Raw genomic sequence first — 17,197 nt, 5'->3', positions numbered from 1 at the left:
CTAGTTAGGATGTTGATTGTTGGTATATATTTAGATATGAATGGTATGCCAATGATATTGTGTTTAATATCAGTAATATGAAATATTTGTTTAAATGGTTTGTTCAAACTTTTGTTTTGTTCCAATGTTCTTGTGGGAAGAAGGAATAATTGGAATTTTCCATAATTTACTAATGTTGATCCTTGTGCTGTTGCTAATTTTTGAGAGGTTTCAAGAGGTGTTAAATTTGGATGCAATGTTTTGATTTCATTCCACGTGGGAATATTCATTATATTTGATTCTGCTCCTGAGTCAATTAAAAAATCAATTTCAAGATCTGGTGGTTGAATTTCTTTGTTACTTTTTGGTAAATATCATTGTGTTTTTTATCTCTATTTTAAATCCATTCGGTGTGTGTGCCGGAGGCTAATTTAAGAATATGTGTGTGATGAAAATGATCTTGATCATGTATGTGTAAAGGTAGGTTATAGCAAATTGAGTCTTTATTTGGTTGGCAATAACCTTGTGCATTTTTATGGGCATTTGCTGTAAACATAATTGGTTTACGTGGCTTTTGATTAAAAAACATTTCGTATGGTGACATTCCTAAAGTTGTCGTGATTTGTGAATTGTATTCTAAGGGAAATATTTTTACATCTGCTGACCATTCTGTGTATTTTGTATCATTTCCATTTATGATACATCGGAGCTATTCTTGTAATGAACGGTTCATACCTTCGACTAAACCGTTTGTCCAAGGTGCATGAGATGTACGTGGTTCATGTTTGATGTTATATAAGTGGCATAGTGTGATGATTTCATTTTTTATGATTTCTGTACCGTTGTCTGTAACTAAGATTTCGGGTAATCCGAATTTAGTTATCCAATGTTCGTAAAGTGTTGTGTAAGCATAGTAAGCATTACAATGTGGTACTGGGTTGAGTGCTACATAATGTGTGAATGCGTCAACAATGACCATAATGTAGGAGTTTCCTTCAGAGGATAGTGAAATTGGTCCTTTTGTATCGAATGAAATGCGATGGTTAAAATACAAACTTTGTCCTTTAAATCTTGTTTTTGTGCTATTTGTTTTTGATTTGGATAAGGTTTGTTCAATTGACATATTATACAATCATTGCATAATACTTTTATCCAAATTGGTGCATTTGGGAAATAAAAATTTTGTGTAAAGTTCGAGTATGTTTTTTTCTGATCCGGAGTGTCCTTTAGTATTTTGTGTATGTGAGATGTTAAAAGCTATTAATATCATACTTAAAGGAAGACAGGGAACTTTAGAATCATTTAATTGATAATCTAAAAGATCTGTCTTTTCATTAATTGTTGTGTTATTAAATTTTCGGAAAACTCGGAGGAGTGTTTTATTCCCTAAAATTATGGTATCTGCTTTAACGGGCTTAGTTATGTATTTGTACCATGATTTTAGTTGTTATATTACTGGGTCGAGATTTTGATATTGTGTTAAAAGTTCAAGTGTAATCTTATCTGTTGGGGGGAGAAAAATATTGTCAATTTCTAGTTTTGGATGGGGGAATTGTGTCAAGTGGGTCATGGAGGTCAAAAACTTGATTTATTGTGTATTTTGAATTGTTTGTTTGTGGTCCTGATAAATTTATTTTATCGGTTAAATTTTCTTTTTCAATTAGTGGAAAAAGGTCTTTTTTATGCGAGTGTTGTTTTTTTCTTTTTTGTTGAGTATTCTTTTTTATCCATTGTGAGTATGGAATTGGTTTAAAAGTTGATGTGCCTAGTAACTCAACTTCATAGTGATTATTTTGGCATTCTAAGTAGAGTGGAAAATGTTGTAGATTATTTATCTTTGATTGATCAATGTCAGTTGATTGATCAATGTCAGTAATTCAGGTGGCGTATTTCGACTTAATGGATCTGGTAACGCAAGATTTTTTCCTGCTGTCCAAACTATATGTAGGTTTGGAAATTTCATTAGAATTAGTTGAAATCTAAAAATTCTATGATTTGGATTTGATTTTTGTTTAAAGAGAAATATAATTGGTTTGTGATCTGTGAATAGAACTGTTGGATGTTTTGATCCAAGTATCAGAATTTCATATTCGGTAAGTGTATAAAATATAGCTGTACATTCTCTCATTAGAGTTGACCGTCGTAGCTCTGCTTGTGTGAATAATCGTGAATTTGCTGATATAAGATTTGTTTTATTTGTTCCATTATGTGATTGTAGCAATGCTGCGCCGATGCTAAAATTTGAAGCATCGCACATTGCATAGAATGGTTGATTTGGATCTGGAATTGTGTTTGAAATTTGTTCTGTTAAAAGTTTTTTAATTTTGTCAAATCGTGTTTGATGTTCAAAGGTCCATTCAAAATTATTTTGTTGTCTGAGGATGTTATAGAAGGGTCTTAAGTATAATTGCATTTTGTAAACATATTTACCTAAGAAATTTAACATTCCAAGGAATTCTTGGATTTTCTTTTTATTTGTAGGTGGCTGAAGTTTTTGAATGGCATCAATGCGTGATTTTAAAGGAGTGATAGTTTCTCGTTCTATATTGTGTCCTAAAAATTTAACGCGTGTTAGAAAGAAGTGTGATTTATCGGGGGCTGCATTCAAATTTTATGATACTGTTCTAAAACTGTAAACTTTTCTTCTTTAGTTTGTGATTGCATTAAAACATCATCTAAGTATGTGATTGCATTTTTCTTGAGTATTAGTGGTCTAAAAATTTTACTCATAAGAGCTGAAAAAGCTGCTGGTCATATGGATATTCCATAGAAAAAGCGATCAAATTCATATTGTTGATTTCCAATAACAAATTGTGTTAAACGTCGTGATTATTCATATAGTGGCATTTGATTATAAGCACTTATCATATCTGTGGTTGTGAAATATTTACCATTTATCTTTGTTAAGATAATTTGTATGGGTTCAATAGGCCAATTGCATTTTGTTTCGTCAATTAGTGAATTGAGGTATCTAGCGTCTAAAACTATTTTTAGTGATTCACCTTTTGCTAGAATGATAACAGGGTTGATAAAAGTGTTACCTTTTGGTTTTTCTTCCTTATTTACTGGTGAGATAATTTCGTATTGTTCTAAAATGTCAAGTTTTCTGTTTACTTTGTCATGTAAGTGAATCGGTAGTTTACTTGCTCTTTGTTTTTTGAAAACTGCGTCAGGTTTTAACGGAAGGTGTAGTGATGAAATAATTTTTCCAACGTCAAATTTTGATGTTGCGTAAACTGTTGAATATTTTAACAGTTGTTTTGCTGATTTATCAAATTCAATTTGTGTAATTTGTGAGTGTTCAAAATAAAACATTGTTAAAAATTTTTGTTGCTCTTTTGTGTAATTTGTTATATTGAATGTTGGTTTAAAATATGGTGTTTTTGTGAGGTAATCTGTGTTTCTTTTTTCATTATTTTTTATAATATTTATGGATAATTCTTCGTCAAGAACTGTTGATCTGCAATTATCTAATAATTGGAGTATATTATTAACGCGGTAGGCTACTTCATTTATAGGTGAAATTGTAGCATTTGTTTCACAATATCCTAAAAGTCCTAATGGTAATGTTACTTTTTATGGTGTATTGTTATACACGTGTAATGAAATGATGTCGGAATTCGTATTTTTCGAGTATTCTATGGATGAGATAGTAATTTTGAAAAATTTGTGGATAGGTTTAAATTCAAAGTCTGACATGAAAAATTGTAGTTTATTTTGACTTTAGTCATACTGGTGAACTTGTTTTATCAAAAAATTATATATATTTCCTGATAGTGGTTTCAGGTGTTTCCGTTGTTGATTGTAAATGGGATAAAATTTTGAAAAAAATGTTGGTTGTTTGTTTAGTCTTTGGAAGAATGTTAGGGCTGTGTTTTTTTGTTTTTGTGTGTTTTTATCTTTGATATGGATCTTACTAGTTAGGATGTTGATTGTTGGTATATATTTAGATATGAATGGTATGCCAATGATATTGTGTTTAATATCAGTAATATGAAATATTTGTTTAAATGGTTTGTTCAAACTTTTGTTTTGTTCCAATGTTCTTGTGGGAAGAAGGAATAATTGGAATTTTCCATAATTTACTAATGTTGATCCTTGTGCTGTTGCTAATTTTTGAGAGGTTTCAAGAGGTGTTAAATTTGGATGCAATGTTTTGATTTCATTCCACGTGGGAATATTCATTATATTTGATTCTGCTCCTGAGTCAATTAAAAAATCAATTTCAAGATCTGGTGGTTGAAATTCTTTGCTTCTTGGGCTCTCTAAGAGAAATGGAATTGTCCACATTTTTCTGTAGGTTGTTCTTTTTGTATATTTTGATAAATATGTTTTGTGTTTGAGCATTGTGTTTCATCTTTTTTTTTCTCGGGTTTAATTACTGTGTTAATTTCGTTTACTTCTTGTGTAGTTTGTGTATTATCAATGGGTCCAATATAGTAATTGTGGAGGAGTTCCAATTGATTTTCATATATATGTGAAGTGAAAGGTTGTTCATATATGATAGGTTCATAGTCGTTTTCGACTGTTATCATATTTAAGGAGATGGTATTTTCTGTATCACTTTCTGTATCTGATTATCCACAGTTTATTTGATTTAGTTGTAGTTCGTTACTTCCTGTGTCGTCAATACCTGGGGGGTCTGATGTTGTTTCTTCATTTGACTGTACTTGATTAATATGTCTTTGATGTTTTGGTGTACTACTTCTGTATCGATGTTTAGAAATATTATAATGGTTATTATTCCTATGTGGTGACTGGGAATAATTTCTATATTGATTATTATAACTTGAATTTCGTTTTTGTGAATTGTTCCGTGATCTGTTTTGGTAATTGTCATTTGAACTGTGATAGTTTGATCTATCATGCGAGTTATTTCTTGATCGATTGTTCGGGTAATTCTGATTTCGATTGTTCGAATAACTTCTAATTCGATTATGTGAATAGTTTCTATTTCTGTTGTATGATGAGTTTCGTGATTGATTATTGGAATAGTGTTTATTTCTTGGGTTTGATTGGGAACTGGATCTAGAAACAAATTGTGTTGCATTGGAATTTGATCTCGAATAGTTATTTTGGCTATTCGATCGGTTATATCTATTTTGTGAGAAATTTCGTCTATTTCCTCGTTCGGGTGATTTACCTCTTTAACTTGAGTTATATGGTGATTGATTCCTTGTGTAATTTGAGTTGCTCGGAAGTGGTTTTCCTGAACCGTTATTACTATATATATTTTTGTTTCGTAGATTTTGGTCTTTTTTTATGTTTTGATCGAATGATTTATTTGGTTCTTTGTACTTTTGAAGTATATTCTGATTGTCTTGTTGTTTTTGTCTACATTCGGAAATGCTGTGTCCGTATCGTCGGCAAAAATTACACGATTTTTTGAAGGATGGTTTGCCTTTAAAGTTTGGATGTTTTTCGTAGATATTTAGTTTTTCAGTGATTTTTTCAATCAGGTCTGTGTCTGATTCTTGTATGTTATTTATATGTGTAGTATTTGTTTCAATTCGATTAACATATTGTAGTTTTAGATTTTCTGTTTCTTCGAGTTTCTCTGTGATTTCTGCTTGTTCTAGTTTATCTACTAATTTTTGAAAATCTAAATCCGGTTCTAGAATTGAGGAAGGATGAGATACTCTCTTTTTTATAGCTATTTTCCTTAATTGAGGTGTTAAAGTCATCATTAAAATTTCTGTCATTTTTGTGTTTTTGTAATCATGTGTATTAAGTGAATATGCTTTTCGAACTAGTGTTTCGATTCGTACTGCTAATTAATTGATTAATTGTTTCATTTGGTAGTCTGCGGAATTCATTGCATAAAACTCTTTGATGTTGTTTGTTTCTTTCAGAATCAAACATTTTTGAAAATTCTTGTGTGAATCTTTTGCAGTCTGATTTTATTTCTATGGGTAATACTGAAAACCATTTTTGAGCTGCGCCATCTAGGGTTGTTTGTATTAGCGCTGTGCGTCTATGTATTCAATTTTGTTGTAGTGGCGTATTAATTGGTTCGGGTCCTATATTTAAAATTAAATTTGCTGTTACTGCATTTAAATAATCTTCTACAGAATATTCAGGGTCTGTTCCTGTGAATACCATTAATAGTTTATTCGATGTTATTGATGATCCACCCATGAGGTATGGAGTCATCTGCGGCATTTGGCATTTGTGAAAAATTTGAAAGTTGATTTTTTGTGATTTCATGTTGCTGAAGGTAATAAGGAAGCGGTATTTCATTTTGCATTTGAGTTGGTTGATAAGAATGCATTAACATTGGGTTTTGTGGTTGAATTGGTTGAAAAGATTGTGCGTTAAATGGGTTCTGTATATGCATTTGTTGTGGATTTTGTATATCTGTTGGATTTCATGGGTAAATTTTTATATTTTGAGATGGTTGAGATTGTCGCGGTCTCTGTGTGCGATATTCTTTAGTATATGGTGCAAAAATATCAGGTTTATGATAATCATCATCATCAGATGATAAATAATTTGTGTTATGTGGTGTATGTTGTTTATTTTTATTCTGTTGAAAAAATGGGTAATTTTAACTATAATCCTGTGTAGGTTGTGGATTATCTGGAAAATTTACTGAATTGGTTGATGTTTTTGGAAGATTCCAATAATGGGAACATACGTAATTTAAATTTTGTGTAGTTTTTCGGGGAGGTTGATTTGTTTTTGGTTGGTGTGCATAATTATAGTTGTGTTCTGCAAAAGTGTTTCTTGTGAACGTTTTTCGTGTTTTTGACGGTCGGTTTTGTCATTGGTCTATACGTTTGATAGTCCATATTTGAATATTTTGGAGCAACCGAAGGTTTACCGCTTGATTGTAAGGTTTTTTGTGTTAGTGATGTATTTGTATTTCTTGGTGTTGTCAGATTGGGGTGTATTGGTGAAATATTTTTTTTGTGCAGTTGTTGCTGTTGTTTGGACGATTTCTTCATTTATGAAGTGTGATGGTGTTTGAATCTCTTGCTGTGTAAGATTTTTGGTTCCATTGAGATTTTCATTATGTATGACTGTTGAATTTAAGCTGTTGTTTCGTGTATCAGGTAAAAATGTTTTATAATTTAATGGTGTTGCGTCAATCGTTAATGGTATTACTCTTACATAATCGCTGTGGAAAGATATTGTACTTATTGCTTGACTCGAGATATCTTGTGAAATATTCAGAAATGCTGGATGAGACCAGTCAGGGTCCCAAACGTAATCTGATTGTTCTGAAAGGACAGTGTCGTCATTGGTATTTTGAGGTCTGAAATTTTTTCTTGCTTGTGAAATTAAATCTAAATTGTGGGTGAAATAATCTATTATAAACCATGCTAAAATCTTTTGTAAATCATGTTTAGTGTTTTGTGAAACATCTTCTCTAGTAAAATTTTCGCGAATTGTATGTAAAAAGGTTGATACTGTGATTTTATTTCGCACTTCTGTATGTTTGGATGTTTCGGTTGGTGATATACTTTGAACTTCTGTTTTTTCTAATATAGATATATAACTATATATTTCTGCAAAAACTTCGTTAGTGAATATAGAGTTTGCTCTTTGTGAATTATGATATTGTATGCTTTTGATATATTCTATGAATACTTTTGAAAATTCTAATTCAATATCGTCTGTTTGAATTACATATTTACGATGGGCTCTATTTGGTGTGCTAAATTCTATGGTGTAGATTCCGTATTGTTGTGTTAGATTACATATGTCTTTCAAATAATGTTCAATCATTTGGTTTTTGATTACATCTGGGAATTCTGCTTTGCATGGACTGATTCCTGGTTCAAACAAATTTACGAGTAAGTTCTTACAAAATCGTGTTTGTCCTCTATCATCGAGTGAATCTTTAAGAAAGGGAAAAACTGCTTCATCATCTGGACTTTCGTCACTTTGAGTGTGGCTCATTTTTTCATTTGATGACTGTGAATATATAACTATCAATGTGTCTAATTGGTTGATTCCAGTTATACAGGTGTACTGATCTGTGTTTATACTTCTTTTTTATTCTTCTTTTTCCTCTTTTTGATGAATTTGAAGTTGTTTCTGAGTCGGAAAAATATAATTGATCATGAATGGGACAATTTTTATCTATTGATTTTTTAAATTTGTATAGTTCGTCTAAACTTTTGGCTTCTGATTCAGAAAATGCGTTTCTATTTTTTGAAAATCTTTTTGGTGTGATTTGTCTTTGTTTGTTTATAATTTTTCTTTTTATTGTTTGTCGTTTTGTTCGAATGTATCCAACTGTTTGTGTATGAGGAATGATTACAAGATCGTCATTTTGGTTATCTATTTCACAATTGTGTAAAACGATTGTTTGTTTATTTCCTAAATTTTTGAATGACATAAGGTTTAGGATGAGGGATCCAAGAAGTTGTTAGTTACTTTTATTTTCCTAGACTGTTAGTCCTTACGATTTTTTGGTTACCTTAACCTGGGTCTTTTTGTTCAGGGTTGGAGAGAAAAGTATATCGATTCCGGAGAATGATTTTCTACTTTCTCGTGGCTAATCTAAATTAAGGTGTTAACTTACTTAATCTTTTTTAGGGGTAGTGATTGTGTTCAAGGGTTGGAGAATAGTAAATCGATCCACAAGGCTCAGGTATAATTAGAACGCAAGTAGTTCGTTAGATACTATTTTAAACTTACTAAGTCTAAGATCTATCCTGGGTCTGTTGAAAGGAGGGTTCAAGTGAAGGATGAATAAACGAACTTCTTCACTGTTTAACTTAATTTGAATGGTTAGTTTTATTTAAAAATTTCTATTAGTCCTGGGTCTTTTGGAAAGGTTGGATAGTGAATCGACGTTTGAGGTCGTTAGACACTTGCTAAGTGGGTGGGAGAGAACATAATTGTTCTTTTTGATCCAAGGATAGGCCTTGATGATCAGATTTTAAATTTAGTGAGATAGAAAACTTATAAAGATCCAAGGATAAGCCTTGATGATCTGATTTTCAAAATTAAGTGAATTTAAATTTAAAATTGATTAAATTCATTTAAAAAAAGATTTAGTTTTTTTTATGATGTTAATGAGCTTATGATTGCTGTTATAATTAGGTGATGAAGCTGGAACAACAAGATGGTTTATTATTACTAACTATTTATTGTCATGCTACTAATTTTTATTTTTATTTTCAATAAATATTTTTCAAATATGTTTTATATAATACTGCAGAAATTAAGTGAACGATCTGAGATCTTTTTATCAATCGTTATTGTACATTAATGAGTTTGTTTAGCGCCTGAAATGATCATGAAGATTTACTTCAAAATTTTATGTTTGCAAATGAAAATCTAAATTCATTGCTAATAAGATTCTAAATATAAAAGTTTGTGTTGGCTTTTGCCGTTCAACCAAAAAAAAAAATAAATGGTAAGTTTCTACGTAGTCTTATATCGTCTCTTGTCCGAGGTCTTCTTCCAATACCGGGTGCTTCTAGTATTGTGCGGAATATCGGCTCTGATCTATTGAGTCGTAGAGACATTTCAATTAAGTTAGTATTGTATAACATTTTGAAAAAGTTTTGTCTAATTTCTAATCTGTATTTGGTTAATTCTAAGCTATTAAGGTCTTATTCGAGACTTATGGTCGCACCAGATGAGTTAGAACCGATGTGGTTAACTCATAGAGTAATTTCGGATAGGGTACACCGTCTGCTCGTCACGCTACCTCATTTTCGGCCTGATAGATTCGTGCAACTTCCTAGTCTAATACCGATCCTAATCTTACTCTTATATCTACTAGTCTCAGGGTGTTTAACTAGTCTCTGCTAGGCTCAATAGATCTAGAGTATACTGGCTTATTGCAGCTGCTGAAGTTCTCTTGGAGAGGCAACTAATTTCTAAGTTAAATTCAAATCTCTCTGGTGCTGAAAATACAAGTAATTTCAGCACTTACAAATAAGTGGGTTGTTAGTTGGATGGATTAAGATTGGTTAATATTAAATATTTTACAGTGGTAAAATATCTAATTTATCCAATAATAAAATGTAGTTTAGATCAAGTTCCACCCATCCGGGGTTTACAGAGTTTTTTAGAACTATCTTTCTTCTCTGCAATTTGAAGGATGGATGATGAACTTTGGTATTAGGCGAACATTATTTTCTTGTCCGGTTCCTTTTGGAGAAGAACGTTTCAGGACGCTGGAATTATGGATAGGAAATTATTACGTCGTCCTTCGACAACGACTGTGATCCCAATGAAATCAATCCGATTTCAAAATGGTTTGCTATGACAGGTTTTTCTGTATTATGTAGAGAACTTGTTTTGTGTGCAATTTTGTCTGGGAATGGCGTGAAGATCGTGTGTGGAAGGGATGCCTTGTAACTCGGATCTGTACGTATACTTGAACATCGAGGTGGTCATTGTTCTAGTTCAATGAAGTCCTTTTCTGTGAAGTCAAGTCGTACTCTAAATCCTTTGAGTTGTGATAGTGGACGGCATGTCGGTTGTGTTTAGCCATTCTTTTAGTCGAGTGTGATGGGATCATCTAGTCTTTGGATGTTCGTCTTTGTTAATGTGTATGATCTTTATACTGCAAAGTATGATTTACATTTTATAAAATTATGTTAATTTGGTTTTTTAATCATGAATTTAGTTAGTTGTTTTCACAAAAGCGTTTTGTTTTAGTTTGGTTATCAATTTTGGTGCAGCGATAGTTTAATATTTTAAGGACGCTTGGCTAAATTGGGAGCTCTGTTTTTGATTTTTTTTGTCAAATCTAATTAGCGCACTTAAAAAACTCGACACCCTTACCACGCAGTAAGATTCCCTTGAGTACTCTATTCCCTTGATATTATTGAGTACTCTAGGTTTTGCCTGCCAAATAATATTCGAAGAAAGGCGCCTAGAAGGCTAATATGTGATACTTTGAATGTGCAGCGAAACACAGTTTTTGGTCGAAACGGTCAAAAACGCGCAAAACGGATGTTTTTGTTTTTTTTTCTCAAAAAAATGCCTGCAGCGCACAAAATTCTTAGATATCAAATTTTCTTAAAATATGACAAGAAGGCTCAGAATATTATTTTGAGTGACGTAAAAGTTAAGGGTCTGAAAATCACAACATCTCATAGATCTTGATTTATGCAATTTTGTTGAGCAGTGTTGTAGTTTAGGGGAGGACAGTATAGCGTGGATGGCGGTGCGAAAGCAGCACGCCGCCTTCATGTCCCTCTGCTCCAACCCTGAGTGGACTGTGATGAACTTGATGCAGTCCAACTCAGAGGCGGGCGACTTAGCAGGTACATCAGTGGAACTAAGTTCGCACCCAGGGCCTATGGTAACAAAACGACCGTAAAAATAAAACTTTAATTCAATACGTGACATGAGACACGCTGGAACAACGGGGTTAGATCAATCAATGTATAAGTGACATTCGGTGTAAACAACCGCACTATATAGGTTACCTTACTACAGAACATAGCTATAAGTTATCATGGACTTGCCATACAATCTTCTATGATTACTAAAAAAATGATTAATTACCTTTTGATTAATCAAAAATTGTGGTTTTGATTAATCCGTAGTCTTGCAAAGTAAGGTCATTGAAGGGTTTTGGCAGAGTAGGAGTACAAATTTCGAATTGGCTGACATAAAAAAGGTCGACAAACTTTTCAAAAACAACGCCCCCATCCCCCCGTGCCAATTGCCATGAGAAATACATCTTGATAAAAAAACCTGCCCTTTGGTAATCAAATCGACAGCTGAACATTTAAAAGACCATTTTTTATGCGTCACAGAAAAAATTTTGAGAAAAAAAAGTTTGTAGGTATTTTATGGAAAATGTTGAAAAAAATGAGTAGATGGATCAATGAGATCTTGCATTCCAGTTTTTAATTTAGAATAAGTTTGCTGAGCTCTGCGCGTGAAAAATACTTCGTTGTGACTGGCTGAAAAGACCAAAAGTTAAAATCAAGTTAACATTCAGCCCTTCGGAAAGATGCTTTGAAAAAGTGTTAATTTGATCTAAAACTTGCATAGCGGGAGGAGCGTAAAAACAGCCTACCTTTTTTTGGCCATCAGCTTATTTGAAACTGTCATGAAACTTTGGTGTCCCACCAATTAAACTTTCAATTTCAGACCCAGTCTATATCACAGCTCTGGTCGCAATTGAGGGCATGAAGCAGACAGGCGATCATGACATGTGTACTTTCGTCTCAGTGGCGGGAATCGTGATTGCCTGTTTACTCGTCCTGGCAGTAGTAGCACTAGCAACTCTCATTTTCATTAGGTTGTACTCAAATATTCAACAAAACATGAGTTCTTAAATTTGTTTTAATTCGTCATAGTCAATGATGTAAAGATTGTAATTCTCAAACAAATTAACTAAAACTCCACACTAAGCCTACTTATTATACCAAAAAAATCATATCACGACAAAACCCTTAAGTTTTTTATCCTTTTATATTGTTTTAAGTAGTGTTTGAGTTACTCGCACTAAGAAGATGGTTTAAGATCAATTTAGGCAAGAAAAAGGTTAAACCCAAAAGAGGAGTTGAAGTATGATCCATTTAAGCCGACTCAGATTAATTTAAATTAATTTTATGCTTCATTTGTATGCTGATTAGTATTTACACATTATAAACAAATTTTCAAAATTAAAAAAAAAACGTATAAACTACGCTTTTCAGACAATTTATAGGCCAATGTTTTTTAGAGAAAATGAAGTTCTTAAAGCAAAATTATTTTTTTTATTTTAGCAGACCATTTTTAAATTTGATTTAGAAAATTGCGCAAAATTGTTGATAATGTTACTACTAGACTAACATTTTCTTATAAAAGAAGAACATTATGATAGTATAAATTGAAAAACACAGTCAAAATTTTTCTCCATCTTCTGGCCACCTCTTTGTTTCCGCCCAATCCTCCACCTTTCATTGGGTACACCTTAGACTGTACCCTAATTGTTCCGACTTTCGATACGAAAGTAACGGAATATTTGTGCTCGGGGTGGGTTTGTTTTTCATCATACACCTTTCAACTTTTTAACTAGCCATTTTTGACGAAATTTTTTTATATCATTCGAAAGCTATTGTTGTCTTGAGCTCAAATTTGAAAAGATATTTAACCTGTGATCATTTTTCGTAAAGTTACGGGGGTTCAAAGATTGCCATTTTGGCCAATTTGGGACAATTAACGCGCGATATATTTCGCGCTATTAACGCGTAAACGGAGAGTTAATCCATCATAGAAATCGTTCCTAATTGGTCAAAAGAAGCTTATCTGCCATAATTGGTTTGTTGCAAGGAGCGAAATCCATCCTTTTGTACTTTATATGGCGCGTGGGGGGATGATTTTCATTTAAAAAAATTCAAATTTTCGAAAAAAACTTTTTTTTTATTTTGTTTTATTTCATTGAATTTTTTATTGAAATTTGGTTAAGTAATGGTATCTAAAGCAATTATAAGTGAGATGTTAATATTGAATAAATGGTTTAACATTGGTTTTTACTAGATAATCAACTGATTCATTGGAATAAAAAGACGATGGTTAAAAATTATACCACACCGACCAGCAAGTATTTGAATTCATAATTTGGAATCTTTTTTTAAAAGTTTAGAAATTTACAGAGTGGTTGAATTCCAGGCGTAAAATTTTCAATTTCAAACTGACTGGAAGAGCTGTTTCCTATAACAATTTGTACGCTCTTGCATTTGATCAAATGTTTAGGCTCAAAAAATTGGATTTTTTTGTTCCGATTTTCGATACGAAAGTGACGGAATAGTTGTGCTCGGGTTGCGTTTTTTTTCTTCAGACAAATTTCGACTTTTTAACTAGCCATTTTTGACGGAATTTAATTATATCATTAAAAAAGTATTGTTGTCCTGAGCTCAAATTTGAAAAGATGTTTCACCTGTGACCATTTTTCATAAAGTAATGGGGGTTTAAAGATTGCCATTTTGGCCAATTTGGGACAATTAACGCGCAATATATTTCGCGCTATTAACGCGTGAGCGGAGATTTAATCGTTCCAAATTGGTTTAAAGAAGCTTATTTACCATAATTGATTTGTTACAGGAGCGAAATCTATCCTTTTGTACTTTATATGGCGTGTGGGGGGATGATTTTTATTAAAAAATTCAAATTTTAGAGAAAAAAATGTCTTTTTGTTTTATTACATTAAGCTTTTTATTGTTTTTACTGCTCCACAAAACCTTAAAAGGCAGTCGGAACATTCAGGGCATCGCCCTGATACGAGCAGTTTTTTATTGTTTACTGTTCAATTATGATGCATTTTGTATGTTTACGGGCATTTTGCATATCATTAAAACAAATTAGGAACAAGACTGCTCGTATCAGGGCAAAGCGCTGAATGTTCGGACTGCCTTTTAATGTTTATGGACCAAAAAAAAACAATAAAAAAATATATGTAATAAAATAAAATGCATTTTTTTTTCTAAAATTTGAAATTTTTCATGAAAATCATCCCCCCACACGCCATATAAAGTACAAAAGGATAGATTTCGCTTCTTGTTACGAATCAATTATGGCAAATAAGTTTCTTTTAACCAATTTAAAATGATTTCTAAGACGGATTAAATCTCCGCTTACGCGTTAATGGCGCGCAATATATCGCGCGTTAATTGTCCCAAATTGGCCGCAATGGCTATCTTAAGCCCCCATAATCTTACGAAAAATGATTGCAGGTGAAATATCTTTTCAAATTTAAGCTCAAGACAATGAAACCTTTTGAATGATATAAAAAACTTTTGTCAAAAATGGCTAGTTAAAAAGTCGAATTTTGTCTGAAGAAAAAAAAACCCACACCGAGCACAAATATTCCGTTACTTTCGTATCGAAAGTAGGAACAATAAAAGCGGACCAAGTATTGAGCCCTATGAGGATCCTAAAATAACTTAGCGCCAATTTGAATAGACGTTGGTTATTTCCCTTTTTTCATTTCTCCTATAAACTCTTAAGCCTTTAAGCCTAATTAATGTCTTTGCCCGTAGCCCACAAGATTTTAATTATCTGTCAAGTTTTGAATAAACTTCTCACTTTGAACGAACTGGCTTCAGTTTATAAATTAAATATATAAATTCAATTACGATATTTGGCCTTCAAGTTTTTTTTATAAGATGCCAAATTAGAAGCTATAATTGTCAAGATTTCGTTGAAAATTCTACTATTTTAGCAATTGATTTTTTTTATGGAAGTAACATTCTTTGTTCTGAGATTTTTAACTGGTAAACTAAACAATTTTTTTGTCTTTTTATAGGTACATAGCAGTCAACACTTTCAGAATTAACTTCTCTTATGTTTTTGAATGCAGTACTAGCATTAAATTGCAGCATAAATTTACTTAACTGAATAAGTTTTTTAGGTAAAAGAGATATTTTTCGTTTTACAACATTCAAAAAAGACAATCTTAAAATATCTCTGTTTTATTTTATTACTGCTCCGTTAACCTTAGAAGGCAATCGAAACTTTCAAGGTTTCTTCTTGATACGAGTCTTGTTGTTTCGATATTCGATACGAAATTAACGGAATATTTGTGCTCGGGGTGCGTTTTTTTTCTTCAGACAAATTTCGACATTATAACTAGCCTTTTTTGACGGAATTTTTTTAAAATATCATTAAAAAAGTATTGTTGTCTTGAGCTCAAATTTGAAAAGATGTTTCACCTGTGACCATTTTTCATAAATTTATGGGGGTTTAAAGATTGCCATTTTGGCCAATTCGGGACAATTAACGCGCAATATAGTTCGCGCTATTAACGCGTGAGCGGAGAGTTAATCCGTCTTAAAATTGTTCCAAATTGGTTGAAAGAAGCTTATTTACCATAATTGATTTGTTACAGGAGCGAAATCTATCCTTTTGTACTTTAAATGGCGTGTGGGGGGATGATTTTTATTAAAAAAGACAAATTTTAGAGAAAAAAATGTCATTTTGTTTTATTACATTAAACTTTTTAATGTTATTACTGCTCCACAAAACCTTAAAAGGCAGTCGGAACATTCAGGGCATCGCCCTGATACGAGCAGTCTTGTTTTGTTTACTGTTCAATTATGACGCACTTTGTTTGTTTACGGGCATTTTGCATATCATTAAAATAAATTAGGAACAAGACTGCTCGTATCAGGGCAAAGCCCTGAATGTTCCGACTGCCTTTTAATGTTTACGGAGCAATAATAAGCAATAAAAAATTAAATGTAATAAAATAAAATGATTTTTTTTTTCTAAAATTTGAAATTTTTCATGAAAATCATCACCCCACACGCCATATAAAGTACAAAAGGATAAATTTCGCTTCTTGTTACAAATCAATTATGGCAAATAAGCTTCTTTTAACCAATTTAAAACGATTTCTATGACGGATTAAATTTCCGCTTACGCGTTAATAGCGCGCAATATATCGCGCGTTAATTGTCCCAAATTGGCCAAAATGGCTATCTTAAACCCCCATAATGTTACGAAAAATGATCGCAGGTGAAATATCTTTTCAAATTTAAGCTCAAGACAACAAAAACTTTTGAATGATAAAAAATAATTCCGTCAAAAATTGCTAGTTAAAAAGTCAAAATTTGTCTGAAGAAAAAAAAACCCACACCGAGCACAAATACTCCGTTACTTTCGTATCGAAAGTAGGAACAATAAAAGCTGACCAAGTATTGAGCCCTATGAGGATCCTAAAATAACTGAGCGCCAGTTTGAATGGACGTTGGTTATTTCCCTTTTTTCGTTTCTTTTTCCTATAAACTCTTAAGCCTTTAAGCCTAATTAATGTCTTTGCCCGTAGCCCACAAGATTTTAATTTTTTGAGTAAAAACTTTTATTATGTGAAAAATTTTTGCTTAAAATTTTTTCATTTTAATACGTGAAATGTATTCCAGAAAAAAATTGCCTTTTTTAAAAAAAAACTTCCGGAAGGGTCCTCTCATTGACTTCTGTCAGAGCATCAGTTGTCTTACATTTTCCGCAAGAAAACAGAACTGTTTGTCGTAGAATAGATTATGTTTTTCAAAAAAGGAGCCAATTCTAACAGACATTAATCATTCTTAAATTTTACTTAAGCAGGTTAGTAGTGAAACGGGGGCGATGGATATTTTCATGTAAAGTCGATCTTTGTTTAGCTAGTGGTATCCTTTCGGCTTTTGTCAGGAAAAATGCCATCAAAAAACGAAAAATAGTTTAAGTCTATGAGCACAAGTGCTATCACCAATGTTGAAAATTTAATGAAACATTATCTGTCAAGTTTTGAATAAATTTCTCACTTTGA

General features: G+C 32.2%; 1 protein-coding gene across 1 annotated transcript in view; it reads left to right on the top strand.

The window, feature by feature from the left end:
- Nucleotides 1-12,338, top strand: part of LOC134842437 (uncharacterized) — a 30,418-nt gene extending 18,080 nt beyond the window's left edge. The window contains exons 4-5 of the mRNA XM_063858776.1: nucleotides 11,094-11,219; nucleotides 12,058-12,338. Of these exons, the coding sequence (XP_063714846.1) occupies nucleotides 11,094-11,219; nucleotides 12,058-12,245 (314 nt within the window). The 3' untranslated portion in view covers nucleotides 12,246-12,338. The remainder of the gene's footprint in view (nucleotides 1-11,093; nucleotides 11,220-12,057) is intronic.
- The last annotated feature ends 4,859 nt before the right edge of the window (nucleotides 12,339-17,197 follow it).

This window comes from Symsagittifera roscoffensis, chromosome 3, assembly GCF_963678635.1.
Source record: "Symsagittifera roscoffensis chromosome 3, txSymRosc1.1, whole genome shotgun sequence".
Taxonomy (NCBI): Eukaryota; Metazoa; Xenacoelomorpha; order Acoela; family Convolutidae; genus Symsagittifera; species Symsagittifera roscoffensis.
Note: the sequence above shows the minus strand (reverse complement) of the source record. Positions and strands in the feature narration are given on the sequence as shown.